At 43.9% G+C, this 16,386-nt stretch overlaps 1 protein-coding gene across 1 annotated transcript; it reads right to left on the bottom strand.

The window, feature by feature from the left end:
• Nucleotides 1–4: 4 nt before the first annotated feature.
• On the bottom strand, nucleotides 5–13,582 carry hpcal1 (hippocalcin-like 1). Its single transcript, XM_076273064.1, has 4 exons — nucleotides 13,228–13,582; nucleotides 2,774–3,270; nucleotides 1,703–1,808; nucleotides 5–1,284 (listed from the first exon to the last, which is right to left on the bottom strand). The coding sequence occupies exons 2-4, from the start codon at nucleotides 3,149–3,151 to the stop codon at nucleotides 1,187–1,189; spliced, it is 582 nt and encodes a 193-aa protein (XP_076129179.1). The 5' UTR covers nucleotides 3,152–3,270; nucleotides 13,228–13,582; the 3' UTR covers nucleotides 5–1,186.
• Between the last annotated feature and the right edge of the window lie 2,804 nt (nucleotides 13,583–16,386).

Raw genomic sequence — 16,386 nt, 5'->3', positions numbered from 1 at the left:
AGGCTGACATCATCCAGAGTTTATTTATTTTCCATTTTGAAAATGTAAACAGTGAGATGAATGGATGGACAAAGAGGGTGTTCTAGCCCTCTTATTTAGCCTGGCTGTTTCACTGTGGGTGAACGTTACGGTCTGATAACGCTAATAGACCAATGATGAAATTACACTGTAACATGTCAGTTAAAAACAGAACTGACAGAAATATGGCAAAACAGAGCTGTCACAGTCGCTCAGCAACAGCAATGTTAGAAGCACACAAGCCACTGTCACCACTGTCTTTATGAAAACATTCAACACAATATAAAGTCACTAGCGGTTACTGATAAGTATGATACCTTTAGTACAAATATGAGAATTTTGGCACTTGGACCTCCATTTAAAATAAGGTAACACAACAATATAAAAACATTTAGCCTCAAGACCATACCTTTGTGGAATGTACAATAAAAGCAGGAGAAGAGGAGTATAAGGGGGTCATTTCTGTAACTTGCAACAGGCTCACACTGGTCAACTAATCACAAAGCCGCCACCTAATAGGCCAAACACTATCAGCCGACTGCAAAGCATTGACCTCAGCGGTGGTCACTGAAGCACCAAAGGAGTAATAGAGTTGCTTGTACGTTGGTTACACAATAACACCAGATAAGGCGGTTGACCGCGCCAGTTTGAGGAACTACTGTAACTTCCCTCTATGGCTCGGTCAGCACCAAAGCTCTGTCCGGCTGGGATGCTGCACAGGGCTGGTTGTTGAGAGAGCTGTTGAGGGGTGTAGGCTTGATCAAGCGGGAGTGAGAGAGAAGGAAAGATGGTGGATGGGTGGGGATGAGAGGGTCCGATCAGAACCGCTTCGACCTCGGACCCGGCAGGAGGTGCGAGATGGAGAAGGCGGAGGGTGTGTGTGGAGAGGGGTTGGTGGTCATTTGCAGAGGGGAGAGATGAGGCGCTCAGTCCAGGTGCCCTGTTCTGACCGCAGGAGTTGAAAAGGGGGGCGGGAGGGGGGGATTGTGTGTCTGTGTGTGAGGGAGGGGGGTATTGGAGTTTAGGACTGATTGCTGGAGGTAAAAGAGAAGATGGGGGGGTGGATGTGGATCTCAGAACTGACTGCTGGAGGTAAATGAGAAGGATGGAGCAAGACTGAGATAGGGAGGGAGAGAAAGATGGAGGGGGGGGGGGTTGGATGTAAAGCTCAGAACTGGTGCGAGGTGCTCTGGTCCGTCTGCAGGAGGCGCACAATAGAGGGGTCACTCTTGGCTCCCTTGATGAACTCCTCCAACGAGAGCCGTCCTGTCAGGGGGTCAGAGATCAGTCAGACAGCATGAACTGGAGGTGTGTTGCATTACAATCCAGGACTGCACCTTCTTGGCTTAGAGCAATATGAATTAAAGTGGAGAGTCTGAACAGCATCCTGTCCACATCCCACCCACCCAAGTGTTCCACAACGACAACGTCTGTTTTTTATATTAACTGACTCAAATATGACTCATGTAGTAAACTTGTAGTTAGCCTTCAAACACTCCTCACTAGCAGTCTGAGAAGGACACACTCCCCACTACCAGTCTGAGCACACTCCTCAATAGCTGTTTTTTCTGACATTAGGCCTCTTTCAGAGGGTGTTTAACGGAAGTGGAAGAGTGTCTACCATTGTTATTGGTGTCCGTGTACGTGTGTGTGTGTGTGTGTGCCTCTGTGTGCCATTGCCTACCATCGTTATCTGTGTCCATCTGTCTAAAGATCTTGTCGGTGCGTTTCTCTGGAGTGGACTCGTCTTCTGGCATCTTCATGACTGACGACACCATCTTGTAGATCGCCTGAGAAACAAGAGAAGATGGCAAAAAGACTTTACAACAGGCTGCTTTACTGGGAAAACAACATCCATTCCATTGGTTCATTCATACATCCACCCATTTGCATACAGCATTTTAAAGCCCTTCTCCTTTCTATAGTGTTTCTGCAGATGTTATCCATTTATATATCGACCTATCTATCCATCCATCCATCCATCCATAGTGTCTCCTCAACCCAATGGTGACCTCCAGAGACTCGGGCCGGGCCTGTCCACTGACCCCTGAAGCTGTAAGGACACTCAGCTCAGGGCTCTGGACGCCCACTGTGTGTGCACTGCAGCAGGCAGACCCTTCAGCCAGGCGATGTGTTTGCTCAGGTAGGCTTTATCGTTGCCTATTCATATGAGACAATATTGACCAGGGCCTGCACTACGTGGCCACAATGGCTGGAAGAACAAACAGATTCGGCAGAGGAGCGAATAGCAGGCAATCTCCATTGCTCTGTATAGTACTGTATGTGTGTATTTTCATGCATGTTGGATTTCTTTTGGGTGTGTGTGTGTGTGTGTGTGTGTGTGTATATGTGTGTGTGTGTGTGTGTGCATGTGTGTGTGTGTATGTGTGTATATGTGTGTGTGTGTGTGTGTGTGTGCATGTGTGTGTGTGTATGTGTGTGTGTGTGCATGTGTGTGTGTGTGTGTGTGCATGTGTGTGTGTGTGTGTGTGTGTGTGTGTGTGCGCTTCTGATTGTGTGTGCATGTGTGCATGTGTGTGTGTGTGTGTGTGTGTGTGTGTGTGTGTGTATGTGTGTGTGCGCTTCTGATTGTGTGTGCATGTGCGTGTGTGTGCGTGTGTGTGCGTGTGTGTGTGTGTGTGTGTGTGTGTGTGTGTGCTTCTATTGTGTGTGTGTGTGTGTGTGTGTGTGTGGGTGTGTGTGTGTGTGTGTGTATGTGTGTGTGTGTGTTTATGTGAGCATGAGAGTACGGTACCTGGACAATCTCGAGCATCTCTGCACGGCTGATGTATCCGTTGCCGTCCAGGTCGTACATGCTGAAGGCCCAGCGCAGCTTCTGCTCGAGGCCACCGCGCGACGTCACGCTCAGCGCGATGATGAACTCCCGGAAGTCGATGGTGGCGTCGCCGTTGGTGTCAAAGGTGCGGAAGACGTGCTCGGCGAACTTGGAGGCGTCGCCGTAGGGGAAGAAGTTGGCGTAGATCTTTTTGAACTCGTCGACGGTCAGGTGGCCGGTTGGGCAGTCCTTGAGAAAGCCGCGGTACCACTCCTGGAGCTCGTGGTCGGTGAACTCAGTGTTCTCCCGCAGGTCGTTTAGCACCTCCGGACGCAGCTTGCTGTTCTGCTTACCCATGATGCACTGCGGCCTTGGTGAAACCTCCTACCACGACACAGCGCTCGTGTTTGTCTCGTTGTTTCTGATTCTACTCTGTTTCTTGTGCAACAGCGTCTCCAATCAGGTGCTCTCTGCTCCTGTGAAGGGAGGTTTAATTAATGACAGGAAATAAACGACATCATGACAACATCCAACTTAATTAAAAAGCAAAGTCTCTGCCTAATGACAGGTTACGAGAGAGCTTTTTCATTTAGGCTGTTGTTATGTGCGTCCTGATTAGGGGAACGGGACGTAATGTTCCATCTGAAACCAGCCAGGGGGACCACTGGGTCCGGTTTCTATGGCAATCTCTAAATGCCTTGTTAAGGTGAGAATTTATTGAGCGTTCTCGACAGGGGCGGCCTCCTGGAACCCTCTGTGTGTGTGTGTGTGTGTGTGTGACTCTCCGCCACTCAAAGGTCACTACATCAACCTAATAACCACAGCAACCAGCTAGTTGGAGACAGAGAGGGGCGTTGCCATGGAGAGGATTAAGATATACACTGATAGTAGATTTGGAGCAACTTTGGCATGTGTGTGTGTGTAAGTGTGTGTGTGTGTGCGTGTGCTTGTGTGTGCGTGTGTGTGTGTGTTATACTGAGTTGACATCAGAGCAGAAATTGATTTTCTGCCTCCCGTATTGATAGTGGAGGACAGGATGAGTCTGTGCCACATCTCCTGTGTCGCATAAACACACACACACACACACACACACACACACACACACACACACACACATAAAGACATCAACAGACGCAGCACAGGCTTGAGACCCCCCAGCCATAAAGGCCCAGATTTCTGTGCCAGACACACATGTAATTCTCCATTACGTAACCTTCCCTTCTCCAGCACTGCTGCTTCCAATAATACTCGTACCGGCCCGAAGCAGAGGTGACTCCCCTATCATCATCTTTCAGAGGTGACGCCCCCATTATCACTCTTCTTTACGCCTCTTTCCAGCCTCTTCTCTAACCCCTTACCATCTCTCTCATTTGATCTCCGTTTCAATACATGTCTCAATTTTACAGCTGTGGTTAATTACTACCGCTATATACTTTTATATCTCACATCACTTATCGTTCATGTTGGTCCGTACCCCTAAGACTTAACACATTTCACTGCCTTCTAGAGAACGTATCAGTGGCTAGTTTGATGGTTTCATAGTGTACACATTAGAGCTGCAGCAATTAATCAATTAATCTATTAGTTGTCAACTATTAAATTCATTTTGGCAATCAGTTGTTTTGTGTAATTTTTATGGAAATTACCTCAACATTCTCTGATTGCAGCTTCTTAAAGATGCCCTGCCACACGTTTTTCATTACTTTGTGGTAATGTCTGAAGTTCTATGATGGACTCTGTAACATTTTTTGTGGAAAACATGCCTTGGTTACCTTGTTTCAAGCCATTCTAGCGTGGTATTGAAAGCCTGCATGAAGACTCAGCTTGATTTGCGCCAGTTCTCATTAATATTCAATTAAAGCTGCTTGACTCTGATTGGCTAACAGCTAGTAGGCTTCGTCCATAACATGACAGCCGTTATCAACTAATTTTAGCTTCATGGCATGAACTTAGCTTGGCTAGTGAGTGCTAGCATTGTCCAAATGTGCATAAAAAAACCTGCTAGGCTAGCGAGTTCATTAAACCTTTAGCAGGGATTAAAGTGAAAAAAAATCGTTTGACTGAACTTTTTTCAGGCCATAAGTCATACGTTGTTCATATCTACCTATAGAGATAGCACCCCTTTTGCGGTCGCGACCTATTGGTTTTTAATGTACAAAAAGATGCAAACAGCAAAGTAAAGGGAGTATTCGCCTTATTCACACAGCGGCCATTGTTTAAACCAAAACGAGGCTACAGGGTACACTTACTATATAATTAATGCCACCTACAGGTGAATGCATAGAACATAACAATCCTATGGTTTGTGTACCCTGTAGCCTCGTTTTAGCCGCCAATGGCCGCCATGTGAATAAGGCGAATTGAGAGTGTAATTGATTGAGATTGAGTTTTCCTGATGAACAAAAATATATTTTAGTACCATCCCTGACCATTGCTGATTAGCCATTGCTGTTCTTTTCTACTGCAGCAATATTGTAGAAAGGCTTTAACACACTCTTATTTAATTACTTCAGGCCAAAAGTGTTTAAAGGGGAGATTTTTTTCTTGTTAATATGCAATTCAACACCAAGTAAAATCTATAAAATCAAGTTTGCAAGACTTCCCATTTCCTCATCAAAGTAACAAATCAGAACATTCTAGATATTGTTCATATTTCCATTTGTTGCCTCATCCGCATTTAATGAAAACATGGTAATTTTGAGTTTTACAGACAACTCAGTTTTCCAATGAGCAGCAATACTGTGTGTGCTCATGCAGGAGGTCTGCGCATTTGTAACGACAATCTGGAGACGGCGCTTTTGTCTTCAGCAACAGATTGTATAAGGTTGACAAGAGGTTGCGATATGGTTAAGGACAGGTCGTGTTGCGCTATGAAAGAACATGCATAGCCTACTTTCTAAACGTAAAAACGGTCAGCCATAGATAAACGTAGCCTACATCTGTCGTGGTGGCTAGTTGCACCAGGTAGGGAAGATGTCCTGAAGTGCACGAACGTTAACCTTATGGCGGTCTTCTGATTGGTGGCGTGCTAAAACGTTTTCCTATTGCATCCATAAACAATTTTCTTGCAGCGAACCGCGCAAAAGCAAACTCCTGGCACTTTAATTTCTTTACACCATGGCTTGTTAGTTCTCCCCCGTTTTCATCAGCTGCCCATCTGCATTTATTTTTTTAACTTTTGACACCTGCCTTCCTTTAGCAACAACGCATCCATGACAGCTAGTGGCCTTGCCAAATAGACGCACACAAATCATGACGCTAATATGCGAGGTTCTGGTAGGCCCACTGGTTATGGTTTTGTGCTATAAATTAATAATATTTTATAGCAAAGTTTTAAGTTGACTATTTTAATTGTATGGTTATTTTTTGTCAACATACACTCACAACCTATTGTCGTTAAAAGTGAGGCCTAAGCAAAATAGGCTACAAGGCTGTCTGTGCGTCACAAACACGACTGACCCCCTTACTCGACACGCTCAGTCAAAACCTTCCGTCGCAAATTGTGAAAAACATTGTTGTATGTCATAACAGACGGGATAATAAATTGCATAGGCTACGGTTTATATTGCGTCGCTTTACACATAATGTTAGTTGCATTGATTAAAAACTGTAACAATAATAGTAGCCTACATCGGGTGGCATAGCAGGCTATCTGTTCAAGTCATAGGTGACACCCAAAATGAATGACCTCCCCTGACAAGAGTTCGCGATAGTAAGTGTCTACATTGATGCACGGAAAGAACAAAGCGTCCGAATTCGCACATAGAGCTCACAATATCATATCCAAAAAAGTTAAACGGATTGGCCAACCTCATCAGCTGTCTCGATTGTGTCACTATAATCCAACTTTTAGACCGTTATAGTCCTCCATACGTGTTCTTTTTTTTAAGCAAACGCCCGAGACAAGTGTGTAGCTACAACATACAAAGCGAAACTCATGGCTGACGTAGGCCATATAGGACGTATCTTCTTGAGCGGTCACGGATTGAGACACAGAAAGTTCTCAAGAACACTATTAGGTCTTTAAACATTTACCTAATATTTGTAGTTGCCTTAAAAAAGGAAAAGCAAAGGTGACAGTCCCCCCCCCTCCTATTTTTTTTCTCATCGGATCTGCATCGATCTCAAATATGACATTTCTAAAATCAAATTGACGGAAATCCGTCCTATGACGGAGAACTTTAATCCTTGCTTTAGGCTATAACAGGGTGCGAGTTAGGGGGGAGCAGGGGGAGCCATGGCTCCCCTAGTGGCCACCTGAGCTCCCCTGGAAACATGGTATGTGAAATTGTGGGGGAGCTCTAAAATATTGATATGATTGCCAAATAAATTATATTTTGGACATGGTTTTCCCTAAAATGTCTAAAATAAGAGAAATAAAATTGCACATAGCACTTCCTTGAGTTGACAATAACATTTTACTTACGGGCACTGGTCGTAGACTGCTGCGATGGTAGCCTACTGCTCCAGGCTTCGACAGCAACCAATTTTGTTCCAAAAATTAACTGAAGCCATTTGATCCTAAAGTCTGGGTTCTTGGGCAAAATGCATTGTTGAAGTTCTATTCGTGCATAGTGCACAAGTCCGTTGGCATTCAGCCATCCTTGCATCCTTGCATCGAAAGTCATTTGTCCCCAGGGCCATTAAACTGTTCAATGCCTCACTTAAGGGAAGAGGAGAGATAGACTTCTCTGCATAGTCTGTCTGCCTCTTCACCCCCTCTATGTTTGGTACTGTCTGTCCACTAGCCACTTGTACCACTGTCTTTATGCCTCACTGTTTGCGTGCTATATTAGCACATTAGCACATATGCATAACCCCCCCCCCCTCCATGCCACAGCCGAACTGTGGCCACACTTATACATTTTCTTAAATAGTTAAATATATAGATATATAGACTTTACTTTATTTCTGCATTGTTGCACTGTTGACTGTTGATCACCATGACCACTATCACCATTGCACTACCACCATGACACTCATTCACACAGAGCACCTTAGAGCACCTTACCATACCTTACTATGCACAGAGAATCACAGGCTCAGTCCCTGCCTCAGTCATTGCAAGCGCCTCTGATTTATTAATCACCACTATGTGGATACTGTTTTTAGAATTGATTTAGATTAAGTGTTAGTATAATTTGTATTTTTGTAATTTGTATTTTAGTATATTTTTATATATTGTATTAAGTGTTAGTATAATTAGTATTTTAGTATATTTAGCATATTCTTTATCTTCTACTGTCCTTACTGCTTAGTTGTGTTTTTATATTATATACTTTAATTACTCTTTCTGCTGTTAAAGAATGTGTTTGTGTTGTATGTATGCTGCTGAGACCTTGAATTTCCCCTGGGGATCGATCAATAAAGTATCTATCTATCTATCTATCTAGGCCTACGAAAACTGTCACAGAGCTAAACAAATTTTGTGGGCACGGTCTCAACTGGGCAAGCTAATGAATAGTAATGAGCTCATCAATTCCACGTCAATCTGAAGAGCTTTTGCAATTGGCCTAATTTCTCTGCTTATTTCTTTTCAGTGACTAGAGCTGACAGAGGAGGTAGCTGTTTATTTTCACATTCACAACACAAACACATATGGACCTAACATGTACAAAAAAAATACAAGTAAAAACGGTTTTGTGCGGCAGGGCACCTTTAAACTTTAAAAAAATATGTTCAGCTTTACTTTTCTGTAACAGTAAATGAAATATGTTTGCTGTGTGGAGAAAACACGGCATTGGAGGACATAATCTCTGGCTTTTGGAAACCCTGATTAGCATTTTTCATACAATCGGAAACAGTGATTAACATTTATTGATAAAATAACTGATCGATTAATAGAGATAATCAACAGATTAATCGACTGACTATATTCAAAATAATGCTTAGTTGCTGCCCTAGTACACATTAGAAATGAATGCCGTGCTTGTGGTCTATGAAGACCTTTTTCCTCTAAGTAAGGATGTGCACCACTTCCTCCAATCAGTACACACACACACACACACACACACACACACACACACACACACACACACACACACACACACAAACCACCATCACCATCACCTTTACCACACATACACAGTGATCACACACATTACAACCACACAACTTCATGAAGACCTTTTGTCTGCCTCTAAATGAGAAGGTGCACCACTTCCTCCAATCAGTACACACACACACACACACACACACACACACACACACACACAAACACACATACACAAACACACAACTCCACCCCATTAAGTGTGTGTGTGGGCTGGCCAAGGCTGACCACAGGGGCCAACCCTAGACAAGGCCATGTGGACATTACATCGCTTTACTCCACCTCAGACACAAATATACTTTCAACACACACACACACACACACACACACACACACACACACACACACACACACACACACACACTTACAGTGCTCTAAAGTAAAACACCCTCACTTACTGTTGTTTACAAACACACACACATAAAGCCACAAGAAAGATGCAGGAAAGTTTCCATTCAGAGAGCAAAAATAGGGACAGGATTGGCACGTTGTAAAAAGCATGTGAGCACGCCCATATGGGTACTGAACACAAACACACACACACACACACACGCACACACACACACACACACACACACACACACACACACAGAAGTATGTACACACACAGCATAATAAAACCAGTGGGAGAGAAAAGGGAAAGAACTCAATGAGCTAACGGCTGACTGTTAAACCAGAGGGGAGAGAAAAGGCCTCTTTCTGACTCGAGTCTTTGTGCAGGCCGGCTGAGTGCAGGCAGTCAAGAGAAGGCAGGAGAATGTCAATGCTGTTTCCTGCCATGGAAACCAGCGTCCAGTTAGCACATTCAACCCAGGCAGGAGGAGGCAGGAGAAAGCCAGCGTTGTTGTGCTGTGTCCCCAAGCAGAGTTGGACACCCCCGTGAGTTGTTTCTTAAAGGACACTCAATTATAGGCACTGGTGGAAAACCCACCTCGGTTCACAACCTTTCACACACACACACACATACACACACATGGAAGGCACATGCCACCAGTTTGCTGGCATTTTTTTATAAAGAAAAAAAAATTACTTCACTGGATATATCCTGTTTTTGTTGTTGCTGTTTGTTTAATAATTGATATTCACACTGAATATTGATGTCAGAAACAGAAACACTGAATTCATTCCCAAATTCATTACAGCTGGTCTCAGAAGCAGAGGTGATGAATTGGGTTCTGCCATAGCAGCTGCCTTTGCCAGCCCCCACCCCCCCACCCCCCGCTTTCTGTATCTCACATACATACAGACACACACTCACACACACACACACACACACACACACACACACACACACACACACAGAATAAACATTAAATCAGGCTGATGATATGGCACAGGAGCATACCGAGTGCTGGGATTTGATGAAGCAGAGAAGGCAAATCAAAGTCAGTGACGCAAAAAGAGGCTAAAGAGGAGGTCCATCTCCTCCTAAGAGAGGAAAGAGGTAACAGACAAAGTAAGTTCCCCCTGAGGAAGTTCAGTTACCACTGAGTGGGTGGAAGATGGTGTTCAGTTACCACTGAGGGGCTGAAAGAGGAGGTTTGGTTACTCTTGAGGATGTGAAGATGAGGTTCAGTTAATTCTAAGGAGGTGAATAGGAGGTTCAGTTTATTCTGAGGAGATAGAAGAGGAGGTTCAGTGTATCCTGAGAAGGCAGAGAGGCTGAGGTTCATCTCGACCTAAAGGGGTGAAAGAGGATGTTCCGTTAGGAAGCTGAGCTGGTGGTTCATCTCCTCCTTAAGGCTGAGGAGTTAAGCTATTTCTGGGGAGGAGGTTCAGCCACTGAAGGGGACTACGATGAGGTCCAGCTGTACTACTGTGCTCCTGAGGCAGGCTGAGACAGCCAGCTACCTCCTGCGGGGTTGGGGGGCTGTCGCTGAAAGGCTAGTCCCCGTGTCTCACGCCAGAGGTTCAGACGAGAGTGCTGAAAATGGATGAAATGTTTGACCTCCAGTACCCCACAATGCATCACTTATCCTCCAGAAGTCTTTTCCCCCTCTTCCTTTTCACTAGCTCTTCCTGCTTGGCAATCTCCCATGAATTAGCACTCCACCCCAGATGCTCCTTGCGGCCAAATATTTCATAATAAGAAGCCATTAGGCCTCCCCTCTGCCAGAGTGCTGTGCCATCTTTTAACACACACAGAGACACAGAGACACACACACACACAACCCACACAGACAATACAAACACACACATACATACAACACAGACACACACAAACACGCTGACACACACACACACAACACAAATACACCCATACACACCCACACACAGATAGCACACACACTGACTCATACATATATCACACGCACGCACGCACACGCACACACACACACACACACACACACACACACACACACACACACACACACTTGCTATTCATTTCCTCCACTTTCACAAAGTCACCAGCCTTGGCAGGCTTTACCCCATTTCACACCCTGAAGAGAAACAGCCATCATCACAGCAAGTCCGAGTCATTTAGCTTTAACCTCTGTTCTCTGACCTACGACTCTGTTTTTTTCTGCCTAGCTCTTCAAAGTGCATGCATGCCAGATGAGGGCCATATGGCCACTGAGAGACGGCCGTGTTTACACAGAACACACATACACATCACATGCAGAACACACACCTCTCTCTCCGGCCAGTAAACCCTGAGCGGGCACTTTTACGGTTCACCTCAGGAGAATAGGCTACATGCTCTCTGGTCACATTAAGCTCACAGGCAGAGACGCAGAGCCATGCTGAAGAGTTGGCCACCCCAGCCGTGTCATATGTCTATGCATTCAGCCATTATGCACTTAGCAGGCAATCATCACTCCTCATGTATAATCCATGAAGTCATTAGCCAGTGTGGTGGTTACAATCATGGATGGCCCTCTCAGGGCATTTTTTACAACCAACAGAGAACTGGTTCTTGAACCAGTTCCATGCAGAATTCATTGAACCTTGGTGCTATCTAGTGAACCAGCCCACCAATTTCACCATCAATGTGACCAAGGATATAAGAGTGTTGCAGGCATACCTAAACTATAGAATGACGCACCCAATCCAGTTCACATGCAGGAAACAATAACTATTCTTGGTGCCAGCTCCAAACTTCTCAGGTTCCGAAACGATTTATTTTTGGCCGAAATGCTCCGATCGGTCAATATCTTGAACAGTTCATGAGCTTGAACCAGAAGAGAGCTGGTTCCCTGTTGGTGGAAAAGGTCTATCAGTGACAGATGGCAGCTGCTCTGTGTGTTCATGGGGCCCAAGTCCAGGCTGGATAAGGCCCAGCTCCATGCCAGTCTTGGTTCCCAGAGGCTAAAGCCCTACGGAGCTCTCTGGCAAGTCTTTCTTCTGCTCCAATCAACCAGAAGCTTCCAGTGAAAACAAACACAAGCCCGTTCAGTGCTCGAAGCATTCTGGGAATTTTTTCCCACAACAATATTCTGCTGCGGCTGTTCCTGATGCCAGGTCACAGGGTCAACCGATGTGCATTTTCCTTCCCTAATTCCCAAGACAAGAAAATATTATTTGAGCAGTCTGTGCACTCATGAGAATGGGCTTAACTGGACACAGATAGATCATGTTTAGGCCCAGAGGAACAATACTGACAGGGTCAGGATGATCGGCAGTCTTGCCCCAGCCTGACTGTGTCAGATGAACTATTAGTAGCAGCTGTACGTGGCAGTGTGAGTGAAAAGAGGTTTAAGAAAGGCATGTCTTGGCAGAAGTGAAGTTTCTGGAAACAGCAGGGAGTGATTCAGTAATTCTGAGGCACTGGACCAGGACACACCCCTATCCCCTTCACAATGTCACTAAAGGGGTTCCCCTTTATACACACAGCTTGGTGGCACTAAGTCACGGAAAACAAATAATATTCTACACTCATGAACAGAACTATTATGAACCACACCCATACATAAGGCTGTCTGAAATTGTTAAAAATAAGAAAACGCGCTGGTTCCGTGTTTCACAGTTATGGCGAGTGATTTGACGGACATACAAATTACATAAAAAATGCTTATTTTCACCCAAAACCTGTGCCCATGCCACACCTACGTCTCCCCTTGCTGAATAAAACTCCAACAACCACATCGGGCCACAATACAGTTTAATTGCCACACTGTAAATATACATATATATATATATATTTGCGAAGACTACAAAACTGTAGGAACGCCTCGTGTGGTTAAAAACGACAGTAGCCCCTAGGCTATTTATTGCACAAACGGGAAAGTTTCCGGTTTCGCGTAAAACATAAACATTATTTTAACTGTAGCATAACTCACGTTCCATAAACGTAGGCTACACTAGTAGCCTTTAAGTTAAATAAAATCACATATGTTGGCGGTTTGTGTATTCAAAAGAAACCCCAAAGAAACAAACTTACAGATAAGCTGATGATCTTGAAATGATGACCGTTATTCGTGCTGAGGAAGCGTTCAGTCAAAGATCCTGTCCAAATTGAAATTTATTCCAAGAGCTTTCTTATTGGACTTAATGTAATGTCACTATTCGTTATGCAGCCTGCTTCTTAAAGCACCAAACAGTTGATTAAACTAGCCATTTGCTGCGTAGAACGCGTGAGGAATAGGTTTCGCTAATCTATAATGTGCTCTCATGTGCAATTAACCTGTTGCTGTTATTCCAGTGCATTCATGTTCGAAGTTTGAAGTTTAAAGTTTTACTTATGATGCATTATGCGGATAGTCTCCATCCTACGCATATAAGCGTCATGCCACCGCCTCAACTCCGTTTGTGATGTGACACCTCGGACGGTCCAACTCGGTTGTCAATGGACGCTTCCAATTCATGGTTTAGGGGGAGCGAAACATCAAAATGAAGGCTTAGCAGGGTCTTTCCAACAAGAACATTTTAAATACATGTTTCTTTTTAGACATTTGCACGTAATTATTTGACAGGTTGCGAGAAAACCATACATGCGTCGTGCCTTATATCGACAGTGTGACACCCTATTGAGTGATGGTTCATCCATAACCTACTCTTCTTCCGAAGGATCTCCCCGAGAGTCTCGAAAAGCGTAATTACCACAATAGATAACGCAGGCCCATAAAGTCTTTAAAGTTTATACCTAAGTTATAAACTTCAGTCGTGTCAGTTGCAGTTCAAAACACACCATAGTCTATGTGTAAAGCAAGGAAAATGAGCGACGACGTATTGCAAACTACAAACCATGTAGCCTATCAAATTGTTTTATTGCAGGCAATGCAATAGACATTCGGTCCTGTTTCCCTGTATGTGTTGTTGTTGTTGTTGTTGTTGTAGTTATTTACTTCTAATAAGTGGGCCCGTCTATTGGTTTCGGATGAATCATCACGTCATGTTTATTTGGTTTTATATTTTTGGATAGTATGTCTCCTATTTTCCTTCTTATTCATGTGGACCTAGATGTCAGTAGATGGCAGTATAACACCTGCTGATGCAGAGCGTATATCTACGCCTCTATGATGTCTACCCGGTCGAACTGGTTCGCGCGTCAGGGCTGCCTGCCCTCATATCAATATCACAGCGTTGTTTCCCTCTTGGGCTCTCGTCTTATTTATTGCTCTTTTGTCCAGTGTCTATTTTTAAATAATTATTATTTTGAAGGCATGTTTTGTAATTAGGTTACTTATCGATATAAAAAGTTCGTGGGACACAAAATTAACTATATGAGTCTGGAACAAATGTAATTAGATAGATAAATAGATGATAGATAGATATATACTTTATTGATCCCCAAGGGGAAATTCAAGGGTCTCAGTAGCATACAGACATCACACACAACATGCACTTACAGCAGCAATGGTAAACATAACTAAACTCCACTGTACAATAAAGACAGTAGAAGATAAGAAAGATAAGAAAACTAACAAAACTAAATACTAAATACACTATATAAATTAAATTAAGAAAGTCCAATGTGCTTGAGGGTGATCAAGCATAAGACGCTTGTAGTGACAGGGCCGGGACTGGTAAGGTGCTAAGGGAGTGAGTGTCATGGTGGTGCAAACAGTAGTCCAACTATAGTCCTTAGTTATGTGTGCATGGCAAGGTGCTCAAGAGAGTGTCATGGTGAAGGTGCAAAAAGTAGTCCAACATTAGTCCAACAGTGCAACAGTGCAAGAGTAAGGTCTAGAGACCAGCATAAATAATATGGACAAATAGGAGAGTAAAGTATAATGTAGACAAGGTAAAATCAAAAACTGTTTCAGTGCAAGAACAGGTTGAGGTAATAGGGTTATAGCCATTCATTCATTCAGTATTGTAGCAGAAGCCTGACCGCAGCCATTGATCATGTGTGCTAATATAGCATGAAAAACAGTGTAGCAGTAAAACAGTAGTGAAAACATTAGTCTGTGTACATGTGTACATTAGTAAAACAGTAGTAAAACAGTAGTAAAGCAGTGGTGGGCAGTCAGTACTCAAACATGGAGAGGGTGGAGAGGCAGACAGACTAAGCAGAGAAGTCTATCTCTCCTCTTCCCTTTAGTGAGGCATTGAACAGTTCAATGGCCCTAGGAACAAATTACTTCCTCAGCCTTTCAGTTGTGCATGGCAGTGAGCGAAGTGTCCAGCTGATCAAGCTCTTTTGGTTTTTGATAGTGCTGTAGAGCGGATGACATTCATTGTCCAAGATGTTGATCAGTTTGTTTAGGGTCCTTTTGTCAGATATTGAAGTGATGCACTCCAGTTCAGCTCCCACTACAGAGCCAGCCTTCCTTACCAGCCTGTCAAGTCGCCCAGCATCCTTCTTCTTTGTGCTTCCTCCCCAACATACCACTGCATAGAAGAGGGCGCTGGCCACAACAGACTGATAGAACATCCTGAGGAGCTTGCTGCACACATTGAAGGACCGCAGCCTCCTCAGGAAGTACAGCCTGCTCTGTCCTTTCTTGTAGAGTGCATCAGTGTTGGCTGACCAGTCCAGTTTATTGTCCAGGTGGAGACCCAGACAGAGGCGATTCTAGAGTCTGTGGGGGCCCCAAGCAAAAATTCCAAGGGGGCCCTACCGACAAGTGTTATCACCATTATGTTATATCACCATTAGGTTATTATGTTAAATAATAAAAAATACAAAAAGCGCATTATAAAAATTCATATATTTTGACATGTATCTCACAAAATATAATTTTGATGCATGGTGTATGCACTCATAATGATTCTCTACAACAACAACTGCATTGCCAAGAACAAAGCAGAGGCAAAAAAGGGGTTTCTTTATTGAACAAATTGGGATGCAATGTGAGCCTTGCAGGAAGCCATGCAGGAATTTGCTAGGATTTCAAAACCGGATTATGAACATGCTTTGCCATAGAGAAACACACGATAGCGTTGGATTATACTGTAAACATGCTTTGCCACAAAAGACAAAAGACAAAAATTCGTAAACGTGGGGCAAGTCCAGCTATATGAAGTTATTATTTTGCTGTCACTTCGTCTGTTTTATAACCCAGAAGGATGTACTTAATCAAATGATAGCTCTGTGTCTCCTCTTTCATCTGACATGCGTGGCATATCTATCCGATCACGGGTCCGCGAGTAATTC

The sequence above is a fragment of the Alosa pseudoharengus genome, unplaced genomic scaffold (assembly GCF_046254945.1).
Source record: "Alosa pseudoharengus isolate Yale_2024_CS ecotype anadromous, Long Island Sound unplaced genomic scaffold, YU_APseudo_1.1 YU_APseudo_1.1_scf_7, whole genome shotgun sequence".
Lineage (NCBI taxonomy): Eukaryota > Metazoa > Chordata > Actinopteri > Clupeiformes > Clupeidae > Alosa > Alosa pseudoharengus.
Note: the sequence above shows the minus strand (reverse complement) of the source record. Positions and strands in the feature narration are given on the sequence as shown.

Coding starts and splice junctions, on each gene's coding strand:
- hpcal1 (XM_076273064.1), bottom strand. CDS start 3,151: ATGGGTAAGCAGAACAGCAAGCTGCGTCCGGAGGTGCTAAACGACCTG. Junction 1,809..2,773: donor AGATGCTCGAGATTGTCCAG/GTACCGTACTCT, acceptor CTTGTTTCTCAG/GCGATCTACAAGATGGTGTC. Junction 1,285..1,702: donor GATGGACACAGATAACGATG/GTAGGCAATGGC, acceptor ACCCCCTGACAG/GACGGCTCTCGTTGGAGGAG.